At 49.7% G+C, this 27,238-nt stretch overlaps 2 protein-coding genes across 4 annotated transcripts in view; both read right to left on the bottom strand.

Annotated features, from left to right (window-relative positions):
- Window positions 1–301: 301 nt before the first annotated feature.
- Window positions 302–14,769, bottom strand: SAP30L (SAP30 like). 3 transcript variants are annotated; one of them, XM_066273086.1, is made up of 5 exons: window positions 13,922–14,769; window positions 9,467–9,589; window positions 7,152–7,250; window positions 5,484–5,658; window positions 302–1,297 (listed from the first exon to the last, which is right to left on the bottom strand). In XM_066273086.1, exons 1-4 carry the CDS (start codon window positions 14,117–14,119, stop codon window positions 5,530–5,532), a joined length of 549 nt encoding a protein of 182 aa, XP_066129183.1. In that variant the 5' UTR covers window positions 14,120–14,769; the 3' UTR covers window positions 302–1,297; window positions 5,484–5,529. The 3 variants fall into 3 exon arrangements, with proteins under 3 accessions (XP_066129183.1, XP_066129184.1, XP_066129182.1); XM_066273087.1 differs by lacking the exon at window positions 13,922–14,769 and adding exons at window positions 8,156–8,195; window positions 12,034–12,473 and having other exon boundaries at window positions 302–5,658; XM_066273085.1 differs by having other exon boundaries at window positions 302–5,658.
- Window positions 14,770–20,589: 5,820 nt separating this feature from the next.
- GALNT10 (polypeptide N-acetylgalactosaminyltransferase 10) overlaps window positions 20,590–27,238 on the bottom strand; it is a 201,006-nt gene continuing 194,357 nt past the window's right edge. Inside the window, exons 10-12 of the mRNA XM_066273080.1 lie at window positions 26,694–26,810; window positions 25,302–25,451; window positions 20,590–24,602 (exon numbers count right to left, since the gene is read on the bottom strand). Of these exons, the coding sequence (XP_066129177.1) occupies window positions 24,444–24,602; window positions 25,302–25,451; window positions 26,694–26,810 (426 nt within the window). The 3' untranslated portion in view covers window positions 20,590–24,443. The remainder of the gene's footprint in view (window positions 24,603–25,301; window positions 25,452–26,693; window positions 26,811–27,238) is intronic.

Below are 27,238 nucleotides of genomic sequence, written 5' to 3'. Positions count from 1 at the left end.
GCTATTTGCTGAGGGTGTCTGTTATGCTATGCAGCATCCAGGCTTCAGATCGGGCTGTTGAAGCGCAGTCTCTCCATGTGAGTGAGCGGGAGAGCAGGTCTAGACCCAGCGCCCAAACTTCTGTGATCGAAACTCACTTGGTGTGCACTGGGACCGAACAGGGGAGCGGAGGAGCCAGTCCTCGCAGCCAGGAGGAAAGACCGCTGTCATCAATCACTGATCTACGCAGCCAGGGGCCAAGTGAGAAAGTGAAAGCACCCGAACTCCACGTGGACGTTCAAAGAGAACAACGGAGTGTGTCTCTTGTTACTCATTCAGATCGTTTATTAAGAACGAAGGTTGGGCCGTCCCATCTGTGTGATATTGCAACATGAAAAGTCACATACATTACTAAGAAGACCCCACAGAATTGAGAGCCTTTCAACAGTACAGAGCCATAGATTACAAAATTAAAATACAAATGATCCCCCAAGTTTGGCAGGAAACATGTACAATATGAGGAGGCCTGGAATGGAAGGGCACTTGCTTTGCAATAAGGCAGTTACAAAATGGAAAGAAAACCCACCCCCCAAAACACTCCAATGGGCTTAACAAATAGAAGAAATGTAAAGCAGGGAGGGATCCTGTACAACCTGTCATTGGCAAAGACGTGTCCATTAAGTGAAAGCAACGGAAGGGTTTGTGTTTGAAGATGCAAGCTAGATGAAATTACTGATTGTAGACATTTCTATCTTAAGAAAAGGTCCCACCCTGCCCCAGTCTGTAGTCTACCTGAAAACACCAGGTCACCTTTACCTTCCTGACCATAAACTTGGAAACAGTCAGTAATAACATGAAAGGAATAAAAAGGCACCCCTAAAGCACCATGCTTCCCAGGGCATGATCTCGAACTCACCTGTCCTTCAGTTCAACTGCTTAGCTCAGTAACAGGCTACAAGGCTGTGAATCATAGGCCGCAGAGCTGTGTCTGTCCAGTCAGGGCCAACGGAATCACACAAGCTCCAAGGACAACCTGAAAGGTGGAAGTCTGACCAACAGGTCACGGAGCAAGCCCATTTCATGAGAATTTAGGTTCTAGGACAACACTAAATCTCCTGCCAGCACTTCTGAACCATGGTCTTCAATTATAAGCTAGTTCTGTTTGTCCTTTCCACTTGTTTTCGCAAAACTCAGAACTGACTGCTTTCCTAGTCATTCACTCAATCTGGAGTTCTGTAGGCGGGGCTTGGGAACCTCCGCTCGGCTGTAAGATCTCAAGAATCCGAGGCAGGTCATTCTGGACTGCATTAGGGTCATGCTGCAAGTCAGAAAGGGAGAAGGCAGGAGGATGAGAGGTTAGTCCAGATAATGCCGTGTGACCCAGGGAGTTTTTTTAAATTTTAGTTTCTCCTTCTCTATAACTGAATTGGACAATAGCAACCATGTAGAATGTTCAAGCTTGAAAGTATGGCACGGCCCTGACTCCCCCAAGTTCCTAGGCAGTATTTTCTTGGTAAAAACAGTATTTGAAATACTTGTTGGAATCTTAAGGTACAAGCCCTCAGCAGCCATGGAAACTTAACACTCCACAGGGGAACATTTAAAAATTTTCTAGCTAAAGTTTTCCGTAAGTGATGCGAGCATCAGTTTTTGTGGGGCAAACACAGAACTAAGGCTTCCTCTGTCTCAGGTTTTTTCATCAGGCCAATAGCATGCCCACCTCCGCTGATGCCCTCTGTCAACTTCGGCAAGGACAAGTGAGAGCAACCAGGCTGATGGGGTGCCCTCAACATTCTCCAACAAGGAACTAAGTGCACCAAAACTCAGCGGGGTGGATAGTCAGGACAACAAAGTATCTATTTGCTAGCTGCTCCATTTCAAAAGATAGTTGCTATGCCCTGGGACAGTGTCAGCAATTAGGTCCTTGGCCAAGAAGAACAACTTGTTCCATGTGACCCACACTGGGCAGAGACTCAGATGGAAGTTACAGAGAACGTAGAAAAGCCAGAGGTTTACAAAGATAGAACCAGATACTCCCACGAGGTAGTGAGTTCTCTGTCCTTAGAGGTGTTTAAGCCCAGGCTGCTCATACCCTAGGTGGGATCGTTGTAGGCAGAATGTTAGCACCGATGGGGAGACTGGATTGGATGACTGAAAGCCCCTTTCCCAACTTTTAGATCTTGTCATTATAATGACTGAGAGCTTGCAGATGATTTTCATGAAGCAACTACTGTGGACTGGGACAGCCTATTTCAATAGGCAAGGACCCCAGAGTAAGCTGCTTTTCCTACCTTCTCCCTTCTACCAGGGAGCTATCCCGTAGGATAGTGACAAAGAGGTTCCCACAAAATAAACAGCTGAAATGCCAGGGATAGACGCGACATTCCAACTGCAAACAACGATTAATATCTGGTCTCTGGACGGCTAGCAGTGAGTATGCAGCCATGATAGGAACATCTAGCGATTAATATCTGGTCTCTGGACGGCTAGCAGTGAGTATGCAGCCATGATAAGAACGTCTAGTGATTAATATCCGGTCTCTGGACGGCTAGCAGTGAATATGCAGCCATGATAGGAACGTCTAGCGATTTGGTGTCTATAACATGTAAGTGAAATTCTTCTTCATTTGACAACACCAGTCTTGAATCCTTAGTTTTGATCTTTCATGGGGTTCAGTTATAATCGTTTTCAGGTGCTATTGCCAACTTTAGAGTTTATTTGTTGAAATAAGAAGTTTATCTATTTGCTTTTAAAGCCTTAAAATGAAGCAACATGAATAGCAGGATATTGGCATTTCCATGTGACAAGCTTCCGGCCGTATGAAGAACCACACTAGGCTGGGACTGAGGCAGGAACCATACTCTTAAGAAGACAACACCAGTTCTATCTTAAATTCCAGTTTGCCCAGGAGCACCAAGAGGAGAGAAGGCAATGTTGCAATGTTACAGGTGGAGAGAAGCATGAGTCCTTAACCTGGTGGCATAAAAACGCAGGTAGCCAAGACGAACACTGCTTTCCCAGAACCCACTGCTCCCTGAAGCCAGGCCCAGCTGCTTCGGAGAGCCTGGCCGTTTCCAACAGGCAGAAGTCTCCTGCTCACAGAGAAGCCACGGGAAACTGCAGAAGAGACTAAGGCAAGTGGTTTAGAGTTTGATGAAAGAACAGACTTCTTCATACAAGACAAAAGTAAGTTCAGACAGCTTTGTCTTTTCTCTCACATGATGTGTTTTCAAAGGTGAAAAAGACACCCACAGTCTCCACTCTCCACAAGCAGCTCTCTTTAGGGGAAAGACGGCATGCACTCAAGTGCACAGAGCATCTGGCTGGAGGTGGAAAGCTTCCCTGGGCTCCACTTTGGAACAAAAGTATTCTTACAGACACACTTGAACAGATGGGTCCTAACCCCCCACGCATTCTCCTACAGAAATGTACTGCTGTCTCTCTCAACTGGGAAAACAGATCTGCTGTTAGAAAAACAGTGACATGCCCTACACATCCATTATTTTGGTTTAAACATCAGAAAAATATACCTTCTTTCTCAATTAGATGGGGACACTTCCAGACAGGTTTCCAATGTCTTCACCTACAGGCCAAGCTGCCCTCAAACTCCAACCTGATGAGAAAAAATGCCCCCTGACAAAGGAGGCTTGGTGTTGGACACCATCAAAGCCTTTCTAGTTCAGCCTTTCAGAAATAAAACCTAGGTAAGTCACACACCTTTGAGCCTTCTTGATGCCTACACATCAACATCCTTCAGCTATAAGAAGTGAGACAGTCTACATACACACACACTGGATCTGAATGACCGAAACACTCAGAGCATCCTGACTGCCATCCACAGCCAGGTGTATTAAAATAAGACCTCCTCAGAGTCTAGAGTATGTTCTATGTACAGTCCTTTACACATATTTAAAAAGGCTGCGATCTGCTAGACATGCATTTTGGACACTGGAGCAAGCTTTGCGGCGATGGAGCACACTGCGTTTTGGTGCAAGTGGTGGCCCCGCCCCCAGGCTACAGGAAGCAGGGTACTCTGCTCCACAGAACGAGGCCGCCACACTGCTCAGTGGGGATTTTCATTCGGATTTCTGGTATACTCAGGATCAAGCCATCTTTGAGACATTAAAACTCTGCCAGGCCAGGCTGTCCATGGCTCCGTTTGCTATTTAAGGCTTAAGAAAGAACTCAGATTTAAAACCGAGTAAGAAAATGATACTTTCGACCACAGTGTATGTCAAGATGGTCCGAAATGAGCATCGCATCCTTTTCTTCCCTTTTTCTCCCATTCCCTGTGCACACCCTATGCCCCCAACACACTGATTGGAAAATTTTGGAAAAGCAGACTTTTGAATATAAAGCTTTGTTTTCAAAGGATACTTTGGCTGTGACATAATTAGATAGAGGAAGCTGAGTTTTTGAACATAAAAAAAAATCAGGTAATTATTAATACTTAAAAAAACCATTTAGCAATCTTTCTCCCTAAAAGGGAGGCAAACTGCTCATAAAAATGAGCATTAGCTGGCACTGGTCTCTGTTGCCCAAATCCATAATTTGTCGCTGACCCCAAGCCCAGGGCGCCATGGCCAGTCAGCCTTTCTCCCCCAAGCTGGACCTCTGAGCAGGAATCACGTGGTCCTCGGCAGCTTTCTCGGTGGTTGTGAACTATGGATTGGTACTTCTGAAAACATGAGCCCCAGACCATTAAGCATCTCTATTTGCCAAAGCATGGCTGAAATCATTGCGTATTATGATACATAATATGTATATGATACATAATACACCCCAAAGAGTGAAGTGTAGAGGGGTGTGCAAAGGGCCTATGTATCTGTGTTTCTGGCACCTCCAGACACAGCTTGGCAGATGTGACCGTCCTCAAGGACTCATTTGGTCTGTCTTGTTGGTGAGTTGGGATTTCCTCCACACTCAGAAGCTGAGTGGTCAACCACAGAAACGGCAGAGGTCTCAAACTAGAGGCATGAAGCATGTCACAAGGCTGGCACTGCTAGTGACAGCTCAAGTAGCCAACGAATACTGACAGAGTGCCTACTGTGTGCAAGGCAGAGGCCCGCAGGGGGACCACGGTCAAACTGATTTGCTGACAAAAGACAAAGCCTGCGACAAGGCAGGGCCACCGTGTGCCCAGCACACTCGGCCTGCTCACACACCTCCACCGTCCCCTGGACCCTGCTGCTATTCCCGGGCTCCTCACACACGTGGCCGCGTGGGATTACATGTGACTACCCAAGTATCTGTCATCTCTCACTTCCAGTAGCACTGACTCAGTGCTTTCCTGAATACTGCAATACATAGTTGTTCTGTAGTTCTTTTTATGATCTTTTTTTCTTAGCCCAGTAGATGCCTTAAAAGAAAGTCTTTGTATACACATGCTGAATCAGGAGACTATAATCCTCCTGATCAAAAAGATTTACAGTATTTATCATTCAACTTTTTTATTTATAATAAAACTTAAAAGTCTTTATGGGCTTAAATGTAGCAGATACCACCTGCGTGCTACGCATTCCACTTCCTCCCTGGAGACGAGCTTCAGCCTCACTCCAGCTGCTTGCCGCCCTCTGACTTCTGGTCCAGTCTGCTCTTGTTGCTCTTCACCATGTAGATGAAGTAGGCAAGGGTCTCTTTCTCATTCACAGGTATGTTTCTGAAGTGTCGACTGACAGTCTACATGGGGCAAAACCAAAACAACAAAAACAAAACACGCACAAGTCAGGGCCACAGATTCCAAATCGTGCCCAAGAGGAAGCAGGCAGTGCTGTCAGAGCCATGAGGGGTCAGGGTCACTACAGAGCTCCCTGCGCAGCCACAGCACCCGGACGGCCTTCGTTCCCTGGGCCCAGGTGACAGGTTTCCAGGCTTCCAAAGGCACGTCTTTAGCCCGCAGCACTCCCGAGGCGCAGTTCGATTTTAATGGCAGCCAACTGCCCATCAGGGCATAATCTCAAGGTCATCCCCCTCATGGCATAATCTCAAGGTCATCCCCCTCATGGCATAATCTCGAGGTCGTCCCCAATGAGGAAGAGACTGGGACTGCTCTGGTTGACCAGATGCTACCATAATCTCTCAGGCCCTGGAATTTGACAAAGAAATGTCTTTTTAAAAATTATGTCAAATGAACAGCCGATTGAACAGATGTGTGTGACCCAAGAATTCATCTTGAAAGACATACCAGATTTGAAGAAAAACCCCGTAACCTGGCTTTACTTTACAAGTCCCGAGAATACACATCTCCTCTTGCCCCGCCCCGTCCTGTCCCTTCCACCAGGGGTGGATACTGGCAAATGGGTCATGTGGCCTTAAAGAGGGACAGACTTGTGTGCTCCTATGTTTCATCTGGATGCTGGTGAAGGAGAGTTTAAGAAAAAAAAATGATGGCTCAGCAGGATATCTCTAAAGGAAAAGACCAAAACCCAGTGGGCTGTGAATCTGTCTCTGGATGGATCGAGTGGCTAGGAAGGAAAAAGAGGCAGAGAAAGAACTACAGAGTGGTTATCTCCGGACGGTAGGATTGTGTTTTTCTTTTCTCCAGTTTCCAAGTTTTCTACAATGGCAGAACGGAGGGACGAGAGGGCACCCACATAAGTGCCAACAGGACAAAAGTGTCAAGCCAGGCTGTCGGCACAGTGAAATGGCCAAGGAGGCCCCACACTGTTAGAACTCAGGGCAGGAGAAAGCTTTCTTGGGCTTCATTCATTGTAATAAATATTTCCGCTACCAACATCAGAGTATAAAAAATCAAGGGAAAAAACAAAGGTTTTAGGATGATTAATCTGCCATATACCTGATATGCAGGAAGGAACATATCTATAAAGAATCTTGTAAACCAAGACACAAACAAACAAACAGAAGAACACTCAGGACTTGGAATCAGAAGCCCTGAGGTTCCAGGCTCATTTCTGGAATCACACCAATTTGCTGTGTCTTTTAAGCAAGTCTATTTCTCTCTCTATGCCATGGGTTCTTTTATGAGATCAGAGCCTTTCCATATCTAAAGCTGTGGGATTTTAAATTGCACAAAAGAGGGAACAGAAAGTTGCTTCCAGAGCCATGGAGGGAATTATGATCAACAGGCACACAGAGCAGTAGGGAGAATCAAGGTCACCCTCAGAAGCATTATGATGCCTCTCTCTTTTTAGAGTGCAATTTTGTCCACCTACTTCTGCTAACTGGGCCTTGTTGAAGCCTGGTCTGGTCTGCAATTTGTAGTGTCGTTTATAACGTCGTAGAGTGTTCACCTGCAGCTGGAAGAGATCAACCTGGAGGGAAGAGGAGAAACACATTATCCATCACCTGACCAGCCACGACTCACTGAGAACCCACTGTGCCTTGCACCACACTAGGTAGGGGTGGGGGGAGAAAGGACTACAAAGAAGCCTTAGAAACGGTCCTCTGAGGATGAATAACTAGCTGGGAGGACAACACTAACAGTGGGAAAAAGAGTTCTGACTGGGGAGGGGTGGTCCCAGAAGGCTGACAGAGGCGGTGAAGCTTACGTTAAGGAGAAGCGGGGCTTAGAAAGGAAGTGAGGAACAGAGCAGGAGTAGGGAACGAGGGGAGGAGCAAGCACGGAGCCAGATCGAAGAGATGGGCTCGGGGCTCAGAGGCATCCTGACCGGGTTAAACAGGGAGGCTGGACAGAGCGTGTCAGGTGACGTTCCAGGAAGATGGATCTGGTCGTGGTTTGATGGGTGGGGGGTGAGGTGGGGCGGGTGAGGAGAGTGTGGGGCAGCAGGCAGAGGAAGATGCTGGAGCAGCAATCCAGAGGTGAGATGACAAAGTGGAGCTTCGGAGGGCTGGCGAGGCTAGAGAGGGACACCGGGTATGGAGAGCAAAGGTGAAACCAGACAGACATCCTGGAGGAAGACAGGCCAGAGGTTGGTAGCGACTGGATAGAGGGGCGTGAAGAACAGTGGGAAGTCCTGTTATTCTCAAATAGTGCTTTCCTAGGCTCAGCCTTCCAGTATTAGAATCCTTAACCCTCCAGAGAAAGCTCAAAAGCTACTGTGGCGAGTGTACAAATCTCAGGTTAGGGTCAGGGTCTCTGCAGGTGACTGGAGAACAGAGGGGACAGGACCCCCCCTTTGCTCTAACACAGGAAGAGAGAAAAGCTGCACAGTCATGAAACAGTGAAGGCCCAGAAAGTTGGGCTGCCTTTACCTGCCTCTAAAAGAGATGTTCTTGCTTCAGGCAGGTGGAGAGCACTTAAAAACAAAATGAATGATCAATATGAGGGACCAAAGTCCTTCACTCTTTTCAAAACATTCCTCAAACCTTTTTTTCTTTCTTTTTCTTTTTTGTGAAAAGCATTTAGAAATTGAATACATCCATTTCTTTATGAAATATAATAATGCTAAAGGCAATCGAAAGACACATTAAACCAATGCTAAAAAGGGGGACACAGGGAGGGGCGGAGGGAAAGGGCTGTATTTTCAAAGGTTTCCTCATCTGCAGACAGAGGCCTGCCTACTCTTTCTGTTCCTACAGTCACTTCCACTGAGTGCTAACAGGCAGCTGCCTTATGAAATATTCATGCATCAAATATTCAATGTACACTATAAACGGATCTTCTTTGCTGAGTCTTAAGTGAAAACGATTCAAATAGAAAAAAAAAGCCAATACTCCTTCCTGTATCCTTGCTTAATAGACACTGACCCCTTGAAGGAGAGGTAGTCTTCTGGTTTGGGAAGCCTAGGACGCATCGTCTAGTGCAGTGTTCTCAACATGGGATGATCCTTCACTCCCCTCTCCACCCTCCACCCCGACATCTGGCAATGTCTGGAGACAGTATTTGATCGTCATGACCCAGGGAGTGGTGGCACTGGCATCCAATAGGTAGAATGAAGGGATGCTGCTAAACATCCTACAATCACGGGACAGCCCTCCAACAAAGAATTATCTGGCCCCGAATGTCAATAGTGCCAGAGTTGAGAACCCTGGTCCAGTACAAGTGATTTTGGAATAGATCCTCGGGAGCAAGCCTGGACCAGGAATCGGAGAGAGACAGAAAAATCACTGGTGTGAACTGAGAACGTTGACCTTCATTTTGCAGACCAGAAAGCAGAGGGCAAGTGTCTTCCCCAAACCATGCAGACTTAGTATCCAACTTTAAATACAAAACAAAGTTCAAAACAACTCGACACTGTGGTTGGATTTAGTCACCTGTCAGGGTTTTCTTGAAGACAGCACGGCCTACTGAAAAGGGAACTGGCCTGGAGCCCCCAAATGGTACGTGCGACCTTGCGTCCCTGTGCCTGTCTGGAAAATGAAGGGCAGCCAGACCAGTCAGATTCTAAGCTTTCAGCTCTCATTGTTGGCATTACTCTGATTCTCTGATTCACTTTTCAAACAAACCGCTGCAAAACTATGGGACTAAAATGACTTCTTAGCACAAAAACCAGACCAGGTCAGAGGTAAGGATCAGATTAGAACCCCTTCTCCCAGCTAACTCAAGCTGATTTTTTGTAACTGTTACCTCAGGAATGTCAGTGTCGTGCTCAGGAGAATCTCCACCATCGTCACTTGTCTTCCTCTTTCTTTTATTTCGTACACTTTGGATGAAGTTTTTGTGGAAATCGCAGATATACAGGTGCCTGACCTGGTGGGAAGCAAATTAAAGTCAGGGCTGCCAATTCCATGGAAACAGCATCTGTCAAAGTAATGGGCTTCTCTCCTTTGTGAGGCATTGGAGAGGAAGGAAGAACAAGGCGCAGGCCACGGTTTCCAGAAGTTTACTGCTGAGGTGCCGAACAAGAAGCCCACGAAGAGAGACTACACCACACTGGGAATGTTTTACAAACCAAGTCCCTGCGGAAAAACAAGGAGAGACCCCCACAGCAGAGACGGTCCAGAGGGGGTCCCTTCCGAGAAGGGAGGATTTGTAGGGAGACAGGAAGTGTTCAGATGGGAAGAGGAGCCATGACCTAGAGTTTCAGATGCTGATAGCAAGAAGGTGAGTGAAGGAGCCCCAGGGTGGCCAGCAGTAGGTGGAAGTGGCTACCCATGTAGGAGCATAGGAGAAGCTCGGGGCAGGTGCACATCAGAACAGCGCTGCCCTTCCTTCAGACAAGACGCAGCCCTCCCAGGCTTTTGAAGCTGGCTGTGACATGACATTTTCAGACCTGCAGGAGTGATGAAATGAGAAAAGCAGGAAAGGGACTGTGGTAATGGTATACGGGACACTCTGATAGCAGGATGACAACTCTCTGAAATACTTTATTTCTGAGCAACGATTTCTAATGATTGCATTACCTTACAGCTGACCCACAAAGAGAAGTGGAGGGAGATGCAGAAATCCTCACCAGGTGGAACCTCGCAGCAGAAGCTGCACAACGCGATGACTTACTCTACTATTCGAAAGCTATTTTTATGCAATGTGCGTGCTCCTGTTTATAAATGCTTGATTGGAAAGGAAAAAGAGAGCGCTTGGCATGTTTTTATCTGTTTCGCTCTACACCCAGTTGTCCTTTGGTGCCCTCCTCCCCACATGACATTGTACAATGAAGGACTTTGAGAATAAAAAAAGAGAAAAGAAGCTGCATACTTTGGCTGATTTTCTAACACAGGTTGGAGGCAGAATAGTAAGCGAGGGCAGCAACAGCAGCTGAGATGTGAGAATGTGTTTTCATTTAAGAACGTTGGTACCAGGGTTGACTGGAGGAACCATTTGAAAACCTAACAGAAACCGAATGCCTGTGTAAATGACTTGGGGCTGTTGACACTGAAACAGATGTTGCACAAATGTTCTCCAGAGGCTTCTGATTTTGAGTTTGTTCCTTAAATTCTTAAAGAAAACCAGCATCAATTAATGCAGTCCTCTTTGTGGAGAAAATAACGAACACTGCTTTTTATTCAGATAAATGATCACTTTCATGTGGTTGGATTAGTGAGTCATGGGTGATTTTTATACTATGATGGTGTCCTGTAGACAGCAGGAGCTCAATAAATGCTGTGCTATCAGCATAAGCACCCCTTGCATCAAAAAGCAACTTAGACCAGTAAAAGTCACCATTTATATATGGTTACAAATTGGGACAGCTTTGCCAGATTCAGCTGTCAAAGGACATTCAAACACAGCATGTGTCAGTGTCCCAGAGAATCCCACCTAGCTGATAAATACACTACCCAACATGCTTTTATCAGAAAGGAGAGCGCGCGCGCGCGCACACGCGCGCGCACACGCGCGCGCACACACACACACACACACACACACACACACGCTGCTTCCCTGATAGGAAGCCGGCCCTCACACTAGCCGGTTCCACGTGCAGACCCTGAGAGAGCCCACTGCTCCTCATGTTCACTGGATGGCCAATGTGGTAGGGGAACAACAGGCAGAAGAGTGGATCTCCTAAAGCTGAGGCCGGGAGAGTTCAGGTCAACACGCCAGAATAATGGAATGCTCGATGGAAGAGACTCAGCAATCATCAGTGCATCCTCACTGGCCCCAATCTCATTTTCTACAGGGATCAACTGAAGCCACTCAGAGTAGGGAAATGACCTGGCCAAGGTCACTCAGGCCTTTGATCCCTGGCACATGTCCTTTCCTACCCCAACATTTCCCTTATACTATTTTCAACTTCCACTTTCCTGGAGGGAAAAAAAGTCAAAATAATGTCAATTGGAGGACTGTTTGAAAGCATGTTGTATCTTAATAAATCACAGAACACTGCCAATGTCTGCGTGGAATGTGTTAAACTGCCCAAGTTGGATTTTTGGTGCTGTCCTTTTACAAGACAAATAGTCATTATTTCCATTTAACCATTTTCAAGTACATACTGGTTTTCAGAAATCTCCGAGCTCAGTGGCCTTTGGGGGAGGAAGGAGGGTGGTAGCAGGGCTCTAGTGTTTATTTTTCCTGTTTCATTTTCTACAACAGCTAAAAATTCTTGTAACACAGCAGTTTCTTAGACTTGAATTCCTGCCCAAGCCTGTGAGAATGAAATAGAATCCCTTTCAGAAATAATGACTCTACACCACCGCCTTGAAACAAATGGTGAGTGATTCCACCTCGAAAACCTACTCCTTCAGAGCATTAATTACCTGTTGGGCACTCCAGTGCCAGGCTTCGCTGCTTCCTTGCCTTTGCTGCTTCTTTCAGACAGCGTGTGCGAAGTGATCGACAAGCTTAACACACGTTTTCCAGTGGGGTCACTGGGTAAATGGGGCCCCAACTGCAGCAGTACAATCATTCAGACGTGACAGCATCCAAGGCTTTAAAAGAACTGGAAATTTCTTTCTTTTTTTAAGGACTGGAAAATATTATAAGCTGCTCAAGTAAAGGCTCCCAACAACCTACGCAGAAGGCAGGCAGTGTTTCCAAGAGGCTGAGTTTAAGTGCTATCTGAGAATTAGGCATTTCACTTCAACATGTGTCCTAATCCAGCCCATTTTAGTGTCTAGAGGCACAGTTGTTTGCTCCCAGATGAACTTCATTCATTCATTGATAGAGGTTTGTAGTAAGAAAGTCATTAACCCCTCCCACAACCATTTAAAAATAGCATTTTTCCATTCAAGAATTGTAAATGTATTATAATTAACTTTAAGCCTCACCAGGCGTGGCGCAGTGGATAGAGTGTTGGACTCGGATGTGGAGGACCCAGGTTCTAAACCCGAGGTCGCCAGCTTGTGTGGACTCATCTGGTTTGAGCAAGGCTCACCAGCTTAAGCCCAAGGTCACTGGCTTGAGCAAGGGGTCACTCAGTCTGCTGCAGCCCCCTGGTCAAGGCACATATGAGAAAGCAATCAATGAACAACTAAGGTGTCGCAACGAAAAACGGATGATTGATGCTTCTCATCTCTCCCTTCCTGTCTGTCTGTCCCTCTCTCTGTCTCTCTCTGACTCTGTCACACACATACACAAATCAGGGCGGGGAGGGGGAAGAGACAGGGCGGGGAGGGGGAAGAGATTGGAAGAAAGGGCTGGGCCAGGCTTATATTTATTAGAGACTTAAGTCTTATGCATGGGGCTTGAATGTAAATCAGATAATGGGTTTAAGAAATTAAGCAGCCTGTTGGGTGCTGTGTAACTCTGGCACCTCACTGCCTGTCTCTGGGCCTTAGTTTCAACAGTAAAATCAGAAATGGAAAACTGGAAGTCATTTCATTTAACAAGCAATCTCTGATTTTCCCCAACACTGGGGGTGAATAACTTTTGGTCCCAAAAGAGAATGGATGTTAGTTGATCTACCTGAATATTCAATACCCCTTTTAACTCATTTCCAATTTCTAATCAAGAGGCTGCAGCAACAGATGTCAAACTATAAAGTTCCTAATTGGTTGCCAATAGGCACCTCTTTTGAACCGTGTTCACTAGAAGAGGTGAAATCACACAGGAAAAGTTTTCCTACAGTTCAGCACAAAACACGGGGCAATTCTATTCAAATGGAAAACCCCTCCTACTGGGCATTTCTAAAGACGCCACCCCTAAGAAAACTGACTTTCTTCCTTCCAGACACTTGGGGCTGCAAGAGCCACCTCCCAGGACCTGGTCCTGGCCTTATTTCTGCCACGTGCTTGAAATCCCCAGTTCCCTACAGCCGCCTGCGAGGCAGCGAGCTCGGGGACCCTTTGCAGACGCGGAGGCCGCGGCAGACAGGGAAGTAACTGCCGCCTCTCCTCGGAAGGATAACAGGGCTCTGAGAAGTTGGAGAGGAGCCGGGTCCCTTCACCCCTCCTCCCCCGTACTAGCTCCAATACCTCAACCAATAAAAACTTGTCAGCCTTCCCAGCAGGAAGGGTGCTTGGAGCCCCCCGCCCTAACTAACCTCCCGGATTTGGGCAGAATCCTACTGGGCGCAGGTCAAGGCTGAAGCGGCCTTTGAAACCCCGAGCGCCGCTCCTCCGCCTGCAGACCCAGGGCGGCGAGGCCCAGGGCGGGGAGGGCCCGGGAGTCCCGCCGCAGTCCGGCGGCCGCGGCGGGGGTACTCACGCTCTTGTCGATGTCCAGCTTGAGTTTCTTCTGCGAGATGCTCTTCTGGACCCTCTTGCTGAAGGAGGCGTTGCCCGCCGGCCGGACGCAGCGCTCGCCGTCCTCGATGAGGCAGCAGCTCTGGCCGTAGCCCGGGGCGGCGGCGGGGGCGGCGGGGGGCCCTTCGCGGCTGTCCTCCTCGGTGCTAAAGCCGTTCATCTCCCCGTCCCGGGCCGGCCTCTCGGGGGGAGGCTCCTCCGGAGGCCACTCCGCGGCCGCGCGCCCCGCCGGGCCGTCGCCGAGGCCCCCGCACCCGAGGGTCCCGGAGTCTGTCTCCAGAGCAGGCGCCGCGCTGCCCCGCGCCCTGGAGGCCCGGTTCCGCTGCGCCGCGCTCCGGCCGCTCCGGCCGCCGGCCCCGCGTCTCCGGAAAGCCCCTGTCTTCCCGGCTCCAGGCCCCGGGGCTGGCTCCCGCGGCTCGCAGGGCCCCGCCGGGGGTCACCCGAAGGCTTCTTCTGCCGGGGGCCCAGCACCGTTACCCTTCGGCGGGCGCGTCCGGGAGGGCGTCCCAGGAAGCCGCAGCTCCCCGGGGTCTCCGGGGCCGGGTTGCCAGAGGGTTCCGAGGGCCCCCGCTGGCTCCCGCCTTCTTTCGGCTGCTGGGCAAACTCGCCGCCGGGCAGCTCCCCCGGGGTGGCGCGGCCTCCCCGCGCGGGGCCCGGCCTCGAACCCGCGGCGCCCGGGCCCCGCAGCGCGTCCGGCCCGCCCCACCCCTGCAGCCGCTCGGCTGTGCCCCGAGTCCCGCGGCAGCCCCTGGGCGGCCCGGCCGCCGCCCGCTCAACGCTCCGCACCACAACAGTTCGCTCCCCCGCCCACCCCGGGACAGCGGAAGTCCCGCCTCCACTGGGCCATTGGTAGCATTTGCTCTCTGGGCGGGGCCGCCGCCGCCGCTGGCGCTCTCCATTGGGTCCTAGAGCCGCCAGTCCCCGGCGCCTAGCTACTTCCTGGACTCTGCTGGGATGGGTTCAAAGTAGAGAAAGTGGAAGAGGGAAGAGTTCCCTGGTTGAGGGAGGGGAACCCGGCCGCAGACTGTCCTGGTTGTGGGAGAGATGGTGACCAGGGACCTGGCTGGACGGAACGCCAGGCTCCTGGAACAGAAGAGCACATTCGGGGACAGACAGAAGTACAGACGTGGGCGGGGGCTCAGAAGGATTGACAAGGGGAGGGGCATGAGGGAGACCTAAAGGGGATAGAAGTACTGTCAGGAGAGGGACCGACTGCGTGGAATGAAGGACGGGGCCAGAGGACCCGCAGATCGGTGCGAGGCAGGGTGGGTGAAACAGGACAGAAAGCCAGTCATGACGGGAAAGACAGAGGACAAACTCGTAAAGATACGTGGAAAGACGTACAGAGGAGATGATGGGGGTCTGATGGCGGGTCTTATAAGGTAGTAGGATGTTTAAGGGTGGCGGAGACCCCAGTCTGCGGAGACTGGGACTGGATTGGTCCACGAGGAAAGAGAAGGGGAGGAGGGAAGGAAACCCCCAGGGGCTTGGGTGATCCTTCTGCTGAGGAGAATCGGAAACCAGGATAAGGTCTGGAGGTCGGGCCAGGTGGACCGTGGGGAAGAGGACGGGCTTCTGGAGCTCTGTAAGCTGCAGCTTCTACGGCTTTAAGGCTCCCGGTCTACCAGCAGGTGGCCGCGCCTTGCCAAGCCCCTGAACTTGGGGTTCGGTGCCTAGAGTGTCTCACAGATCCAGAAAGGCCCATGGGGGAAATCCTCTAGTCTAGCACCCTAGTCAGGCCACCTCTCCACTGGGCATTTTGGGGACAAGTGACGGTCAAAGGCCCCAAGGGACTTGCCAGTGTCATGCAGCCATGCAATTATTTAGGGCTGGGTAACATTTTCTTGGGGCCAGGGGGACATGGAGGGGTCAGGGAGTGTTAGGTGAGCACATGTACCTATTTTGGGAGTACTAGATTATTGGCATTGAAGAGGCTTCTGGTTCTGTTCTGTTAAAGGGAAAGCTAGTTTCCATGTTTAGAAGCAGATGCCCTGTGACCTTAAATTTTCCTTAGTGGCCTTAAATGTATCTGTACCCCCTAGAAGTAATTTCACACGTGGAACAGCCATTTTAGGAAATCAGTCTACCAGAGAAAATTTTAAACACAGTAATGTTCATTATGAGATTAATAGGAAAAATAACCTAAAACTTCCACAAGGGAAGTAATTAAGTAAACTGTCAAACATCTTCAGAATGAGATATTTTGCAGTCATTTATGATTTCAACATTTAAGGTAGTTTCAACATCAATGTAAATATTTCCTATATAATAATAATTCAGCAGTGATTCTTCAATAAAGAGTTGATGAGTTGGAGAAATGCTTTATGTTGTTAAAAATGCAAGATATAAAATTGCATATAATATGATGGATGTACATCTATGTTTTAAAAAAATAAGAAGAAAGAAAAACTATTTGTACATAGGAAATGCACCAAAGTACTGTACTAATAATAGTTATTTCTGGGTAGTAGAAAAATGGTTAATTTTTTTCTCCTTTTGTTCTACCTTTGCATTTCCCCCAATAAATATTTATTGCTTTTACAGTAGGAAAAAATAGAATTAAAAATTAATGGAAAAATGCACAGTTTAATAGCATTCCTCCCTCAGAGTTCATATATTCAAAAGTAAATTATTGACCATATTATGTATGCTCATTTCAGGACTGGCCACAGGAGGAGGATGAAACAATCCTTGTCTTAGAAGAGGATCTTTTCTAGCAGGGGAGCTCAGACATATACACAGAAAACAGCTGGGTGTCTGCATGTCAGTATGTGATGTTGGTTCCTAGGTTGATTGGTGTGGATAAGAGCTCTACATTTTCCACAAAAATTTTGCACTTAGATATTTTTTTCAAACAGCGTTTGCATCCAGCTCCAGGCTGCTGCACTGCCTGCAGCTTCTCCAGCACCAGCTTCCCCTGGCAACACCCCTGGGGCAGGTGGGGGAAGGCGACAGGGGCCCTTTTGCTCTGGTGCTCTATCTCAGCCTTGGGGGGGGGCTGTCTTCTCCTCATATTGGCTAAGCCTGTATTCTTCAGCGTTCTCTTCTTACTAGGCAATGCCTCGTTACTACAGTCCCGTTATAGTTAGTACACCTTTATATTAAAGGTCTGAATTACTGTGTGGATTCTTCTCACTGGACCCAGACTGATAACCCCCAGCCTCTCTATATTTTGAGGAGGGCAGGGACACATGTTTTTTTAAAAACAATTCTTTACTAGCAATTTTGTAGTTTTCAAGGACTGTTTTATTGTAAGCTTTCCCCAGGTTATTATGTAGATTGGTTCCAAATAGCAATACAGTATTGGGGGGGGGGGATCTGGTGCCTTTGTTGGTGGAGTAAATCTCTAACTCTGGAAAGGAATATTCAGAATAAGAAGAAATGAATACAAGAGAGAAGCTTCTGTGTCCCTTGTTCTGCTTTGTGTTGGATTTAAGGTTCTGGAAATGGCCAAGAGAATTGGATTTGCTACATTTGTAGGTCTAGGTAATTAATTTACAGCGGTTGCTTAAGTGCTTAGAAAGATGTTGCTTTTTAGATATTTAAGTCGGCCCTGTTAGGCATTTAAAGTGTTTGAAAAAAATCAAGTATATTAAATTTGTAACTGTAGTCTGAAATGTTTAAGGAAATTTGTACTTGTTGTTGATGATTTTGGTTCAAAATGCCCCTAAGCATAGTGCCGAGGTGCCGTCTAGTGTTCGTGAGCACTAACATGTGCCTTACGGAGAACATACATGTGTTAGGATAAGTTTCATTGAGTCATTAGTTACAGTGCTGTTGGCCCTGAGTTCAGTGTTAGCGAATTAATGATCTCTATGAAACAGAGAGCAATGGTGGGGGAGCTTAGCCCTCAGCCTCAGCAAGGGCAGACCCGCCATTCCATTCTCCCCATCCCCAGGCAGGGGCTGGCAGGAGATCAGACGCTACTTCAATGCAAAGTAGCTCATGAGCAAAAGCTGTAAAGTTGCTAAGAGACCTGCTTTTTCTAAGGGTTCATGGAGTGGTCTTTGTTTCTCTGGCATTGTGTGTGTTAGTGTGTGAGAGCCATGGCCTGCCAGCCCGGAATCCAGTCAGACTTGAGGGTAAGAACTGCAGGCTGGCCCGGGGCACTGTTGTGAGCCCAGGTATTGCAAAGCCAGGCACCCAGGCCTTGAGGGTGAACAAAAGAGCAGGCAGCTGCCTGAGCCAGAGGATGGCAGAGCTGTGAGCCGCTGCAGGAAGGACGCTTTGGATACTGAATCCTGGACCCACTTGAGCAAAGGTCCAGAAGCCCCGGGGTTGGAGACACCAACAGAACCGGAAGGGCGTCCTATTCCATCCTCTCGCTGAGCTTGGAAAATAAATCATGAACAGAAATAGGGCCATTACAAAATAGTAGATGCCAGATTTGTAGAACTATGAGTCCAGGCTGACCATTATCTAATGTGTTCCCCTTCCTCCAGTGTCATATGGAGGATCTGAGGCCTATGAAGGGGGAGGGACTTTCTCAAGGGCAACCAGCAGGTAACCAACATGGGGGCCTTCTCTACCAGGAGACGGTAGGCTGTGAGTGGAGGGAGACAGTGCCTAACGTGTAATCTGAAACTATATTAGTCAAACCGTATTTGTCCATTCACCAAATGCTTATTGGGCTCTTACTAAGATCCTCAAAGCCCCATCTCAACTACATACAGAGAAAAAGAGAATTAACTGGGAGTGAATTGCCAAACCCGTTTTCTGAATAAGTGTGCTACCACCAGGCTCCTACCATGTGCAGCCACACGCTGTTGATGCCTGGCTCGTACTCTCAGCTGTGGGTTTGGGAGGGTGGGGAACGTGGTCTTTCCCTGTCCCCTCACCTGCTCCGGGAAGGTGACCTTTCCTCCCAGGGGTCAGTGACTTTGAGGCACCAAGGGCCAGCTGGCTGGCCTGGGCTTGCTTCTCACTCTGTCGGCCCTGGGTGCCTATGTGCCCAGCTTTTCGAGCAGGCCATTCCTGGCTCTAGAGTCAGCCAAGGGCACGTCCGGTGCTCTCTCTCTCTGCCCAGTTTGAAAATCCTCTAACCCAGTGGTAGTCAACCTGGTCCCTACTGCCCACTAGGGGGCGTTCCAGCTTTCATGGTGGGTGGTAGCGGAGCAACCAAAGTATAAATAAAAAGAAAGATTTAACTATAGTAAGTTGTTTTATAAAGTTATTCTGCCAAACTTAGTGAAAATCCGACATAAAGTACTTGGTAAGTCATTATTATTATATACTTTAACTTGCTGTATAAATTTTATAAAGTAAAGTTACTTCCCTAAAAATCACCATTACTGTGGAACTGGTGGGTGGTTAGAAAATTTTACTACTAACAGAGATACAAAAGTGGGCGGTAGGTATGAAAATGTTGACTACCCCTGCTCTAATGGTTCCCACGGCTTTTCAAATAAAGATCAGAGACTCCATGACATGGCCTGACAGGGTCTGGGTTCCGCCTACCTGCTGCTGCTTGTCCCGCTTTCTCTCCCACTCTGCTCCTGACTTTCCTCTCTGTTACCTCCCTCCACTCCTGACCTTCCTCTCCGTCACCTCCCTCCAGTGTCTTCGCACTTGCCTTGCAGCACCTGAAATGTTCTTCCTGCTCCTTTTGTTTCCTACTAAGAGTTGAAGCTTTTTAAAGAAACCATGAAAAATTTTAAAAGAAAATTATCTTGTTCATGGGTGGTAAAAGATTTTTCAAAAAAAAAAAACACTGGAAGCTGCAAAAGGAACTTATCGACCCTCTGAAGACTCAAATCTGGCCCCAGTGACCAGTGAACTCCCCTTGCTGTTCATCAACCTTCTCCAAGCTGTGGTTCACAGCGCCCTCTGGTGGGCACTGAGTGGCAGCACAGCGGGCGGCTTCAGCTCAGGCTCACCTGCAGCCCCACACCAAGACTCAACCACAGGAACACAGGTGGAGCTGGAAGCATCATCCAAAAACTTCTCATTTTTACTGAGGAAAATTGAGGCCAGAAAGGGGGGCAGGACTCAGACAAGATCTCACAGAGGCCGTTGCAGAGCCAGGCCAGCCACTGCTCTTTCCGCCACATGGTATTACACAAATCTAATACTCAAAAGCATTCAAATGTTTTGGTAAGTTGGAACTTGTGGCTTAAGAGTATCAGAAATGAATTAAGCTTAGTTCATATTGTCCCTGACTTCGTGAAATCCTCCACTACTGGATGCAGTCAATAAGACCCTTTGTGGGCTAGCCTGCCCAACTCTGTGAGCTTACCTCCTTCTGCGCCTCCAACATGGGAATGCCTTCCTGCCTCAGGGCCTTTGCACTAGCTGTTCCCTTTGCCCAGAACTCTCTTCCACCTACTGTCTATTGGCTCATACTCTCATCTTTTTCAGCTCTTGCAGAGAGGCATTCCCTGACCATCCTACCCAATGTTGAGCAAGTTGCCCATTCTCTAAATCTGTTTAAGTATGCCACCCCAGTCTCTAAAGTATCTTGTCTTATAGCCTTCATAGCCCTATTCACATTGGAGATCATCTTGGTTAGTTGTTTTAGGTCTGCCTTCCTCTCTGAAAGGATGGCTGTTGGGGGCCCCAGGAGTTCCATGACTATGTGGGCAGTGGCGGCACGGAGAATGGCGCGGGACCAGGAATACAATGGAGACAACGTTAGAGAAAGTCTGGAGGTTTACTCAACCACAATCACAACTGTACATGTAAGTCAGTTCTTTACAAAGGCTCACTTTCCCAGGCAGGCGAAGAGAGGCTGGTGGTCTTGAGTTTTCTCTATGGAATCCCAGTCTGCCTTCTCAAACAGAACAGGAGCCTGACCCTCTTGTCTTGAATGGCTGAATCAAAGCCATTTTGGGAGCGGGTGGTAAAAGGACCTTGTTGCTTGGAATGTACATCCAGTACCCACCCAGAGGTGGCAGTGGGCCTTGGCTCAGGATCAAGTTTGAACTGAAATATTAGTTGGACTTTCACAGAGAGCATCAGTCGAAAACAGAAAAGAGTTCCAGAACAGAACTATATTCCTTGCTCTTCTCCCACACTTAGAAATCTTCAGAAAACATTAAAATTGCATTGTCTCCTCGGACTTATAAAAGATCACTCAATCCGTACAAACCAGGGGTCGTGGGAGCAAGGGTTCCCGATTTCTCGGTTACGTCTGTAAAGTGCTTTGCCACTCTTCCGAGACTCCGGAGACTAGAAAAACGGAGATGCATGGAAAGAAACATGGAGCCGTTTACAAGGGGGTCACCTGTTTCTTAGGGAGAAAAAGAAATTCAACAGGTCAGGGGTCCAAAAAGTGAATACAGTGTGGGAATCCATACATTCCATCAACAACCACCGTTTTCTCCCCTGGACCTAAGGTCAGCCTCCCGTCGGACCCCACTGACGTGTGTACTGCCTTCCGCCTCTGAGCTAGTTCTTTCTCCAGGGGAGAACTGACAGGTTCTGGGTTGTTTTTAAAGCTGAAACAAGGTGGCATAAGGTGCAATGGCTTTTCACGCATGTGCCTGAACCTTGGGCCACCTCCAAAGGCCTTGTCCTCACAGCAAAGATGCTCCCTGTATTCTGAAGTGTTTCTGGAGTTCCCTTTGGAAAGGTAGCTGGCGGGCCACGCGGTCATACTGTCCAGCCACTCATTTATTTTGTGACCTCATGCTCAGAATAAAGGCTTTTGGGAAAAAGGGAACCACATTCTCACCCCTTAACTGGCTCATGGCCTCTCCACAGGCCCGTTTTATTTGGGCATCAGCTGAGGGCGTGAGCAGGAATCTGAATCCTTGAGACAGATAGTTTAAGAAAAAAAAAAAAAATGAGGCCAAACCAATGAGTAGCCAGTATCTGCATTCAGCCAGTTGGTCAACTGGGCCATCAACTTGTCTCCTGCCATCCTTATCCCACACGTTGTCCACTGCCAGCACCTACAGATGTGGGCTCAGCAATGGCAAAGGCCAGTGTGCTCAGAGGACCCACCGTTCCTTGTTGCGGGTGTGAAACTAGACTCAGAAGGAGACCCACAGGATGAGACAGGAAGGCCGAGGACTGCCTGGGCTCTTGCTTTCCACACGAGCCCTGGTCACGCCGAGAAGTCACCCACTTGGAGTGGGACCACTTGGAAATCCAGCCAGTATTCTGCGCCTGTCTGGGGGCTTGGATGGGGGCTGCAGGCATGGCCTCCAAACAAAGCCCTCTCCCAGGGGCTGTTGAGGCCCTTCTACCACATGAGCTGTCCAGCTGCCCGTTTAATGTGGAGTGTGACACTGAGGGAAACAGCTCTGGCCTCCGCCCTCAGGGAGCATCTCCACCTCAGACCCTGCTCCAGGCCAATGCCTCCTGCCTGACATGAGACACGAAACACACACTCACCCAACAGGAACCGCACGTGTCACCACACACTCCCCTCCCCCACCCCTGCCCCTTTATGTTTGTCTAGCAAGGCACTAGGAAATGGTTCAAGTTTAGGGATTTGCTGTACATTTGCATTTTTTTTTCTTTTGAAAAGGCACAGTTTTTATTTTAATGATGCTGCATTGCTGTCTGATGATGAATCCTAACTCAACTCTCCAAATTGCAACTCTCTTGTCATTCTAGATTGTGGAAGGGGCCTCATGTTTTGACTCCTTCCCATCGAGGGCCACTTCTAAAGATACGATGCTCATTTGGAAAAGACACTAGGGCTCAACAAGCCAGCTCTGCAGGCACAGGGGCAGCCTCCCCTGCAGAGAGGGGACCGGAGCAGGGCCTGTGCAGGGGAGGAGTGGAAGTGATGTTTTGCCAGCTGCACATTTAATTGGGATGGTCATGACCGAGAATGTCCCCCCCACCTCCCCCAGCTCACTGATGGCCTTGAGATCAGCCAGCATCTCAAAGGCAGATCTGTGGCTCTGTTCCCAGATTTATGTCTCAGTTATGTAATTGGCAAACAATATAATCAAGAGACCCAACTCTAATTGGAATACCGATTTCAAGCATTTCCTTGGGCTAGCTGATGGAAGTCATAGAATGCGATTTCCATTTCTGAATCAGTGGGTCGCAGGCTGGTTGCAGAAATGCTTCCTATTAGTTTAGGGGCCCTCGGGGGGGGGGTGTCTCACGTGTAATTAATGAAGCAAAAAGGTAAACGGGAAGGGTTGGCAGGGAGCTGGGTGTTCCTGGGACACTGGGTCCTTTCCCCCTGCGGCCATGACGGCAGGAGCCGCAGGGCTTCGGGTCTGCGCTGAGGGCAGTGTCACAGGCTGGCTCTCGTCGGTGCTGATGGACACAGCCACCCACCTCCCCCGAAGCCACCAACCTGGGACTTCAGATTGTCTCTCGGCTGAGGGCTGCCTTGACTGTCTCCCATCTGGCTGCCTCTTTTGATCACAGCATTCTAGAGATCCATTCTGGATGCCAGAACACCAGAATCCTGTGTGGCCTAGTTCCTGACCAAATTATAGAGTTCTGTCAAGATTCTGGAGTGTGATATAAGAACTAGAACCATGATGAGGTCAGAGAGCAGGCCTTGTGGCCACTGTCTACCCTGGAGGCCTTCGGATGTATGTCACACCTCTGCTCCTTTCTTGAGGCAAGAAATTGCCAGAGAGAGGGAGAAGGGACGGAGAAAGGAGAGAGAGAGAGAAAGAGAGGAGGACTGAGAGAGATGGGGAGGGAGGAGAGATGGAAAGGAGGGAAGAGAAAAGAAGAGAAGAGAGATGGAAGCACTGGCCAGGGAAATTCAGCCAGAATTTCTAGTTTGGAGATCTTCTACTAGGCCTTTTCCCTGGGCGCAAGGCCATCTGGAACACAGCCTGAAAAAGCTGGTGACTGGGCTGTCCTTGTGCCTGGAGGGTGCTAAAATGGGCATTTCAGGTACCCAGAGAGCGAGCGGAAACAACCTGTCTGTCCCCACTGCACAGGGATGTCTGAGGGTCCTGCTTCCGACCCCAGGCCTGGCAGCTGAACTCTCTGAGGGCCCCAGGTATGGCCTCCGACTGCATGACTGCATGACCTGGGGCCGTGACAGAGAACAGAAGCTGCGCAGGGACTGCAGCCACCGCCACGACAGGAAAAACCGAAAGGCGGACACCGCGCCTCCGAGAAATGCTTCGCTTTCTGCTGCCGCGGAGGGCCGGCCGTGTGCTGAAAGCTGCCCCAGCAGGCGAATTTGCCTCTCTTTCTAATGGACTGTCACACACGAGCCTCATTTTTGGGTGGCCCAGGGCTGCCCTGGCATTTCTCCCGCATTATGCTCAAGGGAACAGGGTGAGCAAGTTGAGAAGGCCCGCTTGGCCCCCCACGAGGCCGGCAGGGGTTAGAGCAGGCTCTGCGTGCTCGTGGGGTCTGCTCTCCACACGACCCCCCAGCTCGCCGCCTCAAGGACCAGGCTGGCTCCAGCTTCAAGAGCCTGCTTTGCCCAGAACCGGCTGGCCAGCCCCTGGATGTCACAGTGCCCCGGAAGCCTGTGCCGCTCGGAGAGGGAGGCCGCAGTGCGGGGCAAGGAGGCCCCGGCAGGCCCGCCACGGAGACGTGTGGACTCAGTTTCTGTTGAACTTTTCCAGGACTGTCGCATTGGTGTGTTCAAACAGCCACTGCTGGGTGGGAGAGGAGGGGTTGCAGGTGTTCATGAAGATCCTGTGGTCACTTTCGCTGCAATCCATGCAGCTGCTGCTCACGGGGTGGTACAGCGTCTTGTCCTGCAAAGCATGGAGGCTGTCAGCCCAGCAGCACCGGGGGTGCGAGGGGACAGCAGCAGCGGGAACAGCAACGAGGCGGCGAGGCAGGGACTGGCCGTCGCTCACAGGCCTGTGTGGCTTTCCTCCTGAGCCCACAGCCAGACTCTGTCCCGCCTCCCTCGCAGCTGGCGTTGCCATCTGCCTGAGTCATGCCCACTGGGATGTGGGCATAGAAACATGCCCCTGCTGGGCCTAGGCCCTAATCACTGTCTGTCTCCAGTCAGATTTCATGGGTCCTCACTGTGTGTGTGTTTGTGTGTGTGCTCAATGGACTCGTCTGCCAGCATTTAAGTTTCTAGAGATTTCACATAAAAATCTGGATTTTGGGCTCTGACAGGATAGCTTGGGTGGTTAGAGCACTATCCTGAAGCACAGAGGTTGCCGGTTTGATCCCTGGTCATGGCACAGACAGGAACAGATCGATGCCCCACCCCCCAGGGCTTCTCTCCCTAAAACCAATAAAACAAACATTTAAGAAACTTGGCAATTCTGGCTTCTCTTGAATGTCTGGGAGGCCGGGCGTGGCAGGCGGTGGAGCACACACATGAGCGAGTGCTCTGCTGGGAGGAGGGAGGCGCTACATTGCTTCCTTTTTTGTTTGTTTGTTTGTTTAACCAAGCAGGTCGCCCTGTCTCCCCCCCCCCCCATCTCCTGTCTTACTTTTCGGTATTTCCACAGCTGGTTGCCCTTCATGCTGTGGCAGTCGTAGAGGGTGACAGGGCTGGTGTGCGAGACGGCGTCAAAGCAGAACTTCTTGGTGTGCTGGGGGTCTCCAGGCCGGATGTCCTCTCTCCAGGTGAAGGTGAACACCTGTGCACACAGGGACATCATGCGAGGGATGGCAGAGTGAGGGGACCTTCTTTTTTTTTATTTTTTTTGGTCATTATGGAAAATTTTAAGTACAGTGGTGCAGAAAAAGGGTATGTTGACGCATCCATTCCCATCCCCCAGCCTCAACAATGAGCAACTAGTGGTGAGTCCTCATACAGCTTTATCCCCACCCCCATCTTTGAAGCAAACCTGACACATCACGGCCTTGGAGAACTCAGGAGAATTTAGTCGAGGAGAACCACTACTTAATAAGAATTGTTATCAAGAAAGCTCGAGGGGAGCAGCGAGCAATCCAGAGGCCGGGCAGCGGCAGGCAGGCCGGGTGCTGTGCCCGCGGGTCCGGCGGTGCTGCCCGTTCTCAGCGAGCGCACTGTGCACCTTCTGACTCTGGTTTTGCACAGGGCCCGCCCTCCAGGCTGCCGTCAGTGCAACCTTCAGGAACGCCAGCAAACCCGCAGTAAGCCAACCCTGGAGCCAAGGTTCTGCGGATGCCGTGTGGTCTGACACGGGTTAACTGCCCGGGGGGCGGGCTCCTGGAAGCTGAACACAGTTTCCGGAGTGGTGGCTCTCCAGGTGAGGCCGGCTTGCTCGTTCCTCCGAGAACAGCTCTAGGGAACGACCCTTTGGGGAACTGACCTGTCTCTCTTTTCCTTCCCCTTCTGCAGGTGAGGCTGACCACAGCCCAGGCTGCAGCAGTGAGCATGTGACCCAGGCCTGACCCACCTAAGGCCTGTTTCACACCCCCACTGTAACATGCTCAGGGGCTTTTGAGACATGTGACATGTGAGAGCCCTGGGGCTTTTCCAGAACCTTTGGAAGAGACAGGCCTTTCCAGTGGGGGGCTGCAAGCCTTTGCTGCTGGTGTCATATTTGCCACCACAGGAACAGAGGCAGGTTATGGTTGAAGGGGCAGAGAGGGAAGCAGAGACGAGACCCTGGAGAGATCCCGATGACATCATCTAGACTTTGCAGTGACAGGAGCCAACAATTTCCTCTTTTTGTGGAAGGCCATTTGGGTTCTGTTTCCAGAATTGTAACCAATGGTCCCCATGGGTGGGTTTACTGCCAAGTGAAGGATTCCTCCTCCCAAGGGTGTTCAGGAAGCTTTTATAACTCGTCCCCTGGGCTAGCTTTTGTCACTCAGCACTGACCGTGGCCTGTCCCAGTCCTGACCACGCGAGCACAGAGGACCTGGCTGCCAGGCCCGGGAGGGGCCCTTACCTGCATGTTGTTCCAGGCGGCCTCCCCACGGCCCCGCACGCAGCTCTCCAGCCTCAGGAGGGAACCCAGGGCCCCGTGCTTCGTGTCTGCACACAGCCCTGTGCCCACATTGCGAATCTGGACAAGAAAGAGGGAGAGTAGATTAGTCACATACCTCAAGACACCCTCTGGCCAGGTAGTGCAGTTGGTTATACGTAGCGTCATCCGTATACGCCAAGGTTGTGGGTTTGATCCCCAGTCAGGGCACATACAAGAATCAACTAAGGAGTGCATAAATAAATGGAAAAACAAATTGATGTCTCTTTCTTGCTCAAATCAATCAATTAGTATATATATAAAAAAAGATACTCTCTGGGGCCCCTGTGGGGGTGGAGGAGGAAACTGAAACATCAGATGGGTTGAGCTCTGCACTGTCCTAACAAAGCCTTCCCGGTGCTGGTGGCAGTGCCCTGAGCCCCTCAGTAAAGTCATGCTCTGTCTACAGAGGTACACCTCTCAATCCTGCTGTCTGAGAGCATGCAGTCTTGGGGCGGGTGGGGCCTGGG

Source organism: Saccopteryx bilineata, chromosome 4 (assembly GCF_036850765.1).
Source record: "Saccopteryx bilineata isolate mSacBil1 chromosome 4, mSacBil1_pri_phased_curated, whole genome shotgun sequence".
Classification (NCBI taxonomy): Eukaryota; Metazoa; Chordata; class Mammalia; order Chiroptera; family Emballonuridae; genus Saccopteryx; species Saccopteryx bilineata.
This window is presented reverse-complemented; position numbering and strand designations above follow the sequence as displayed.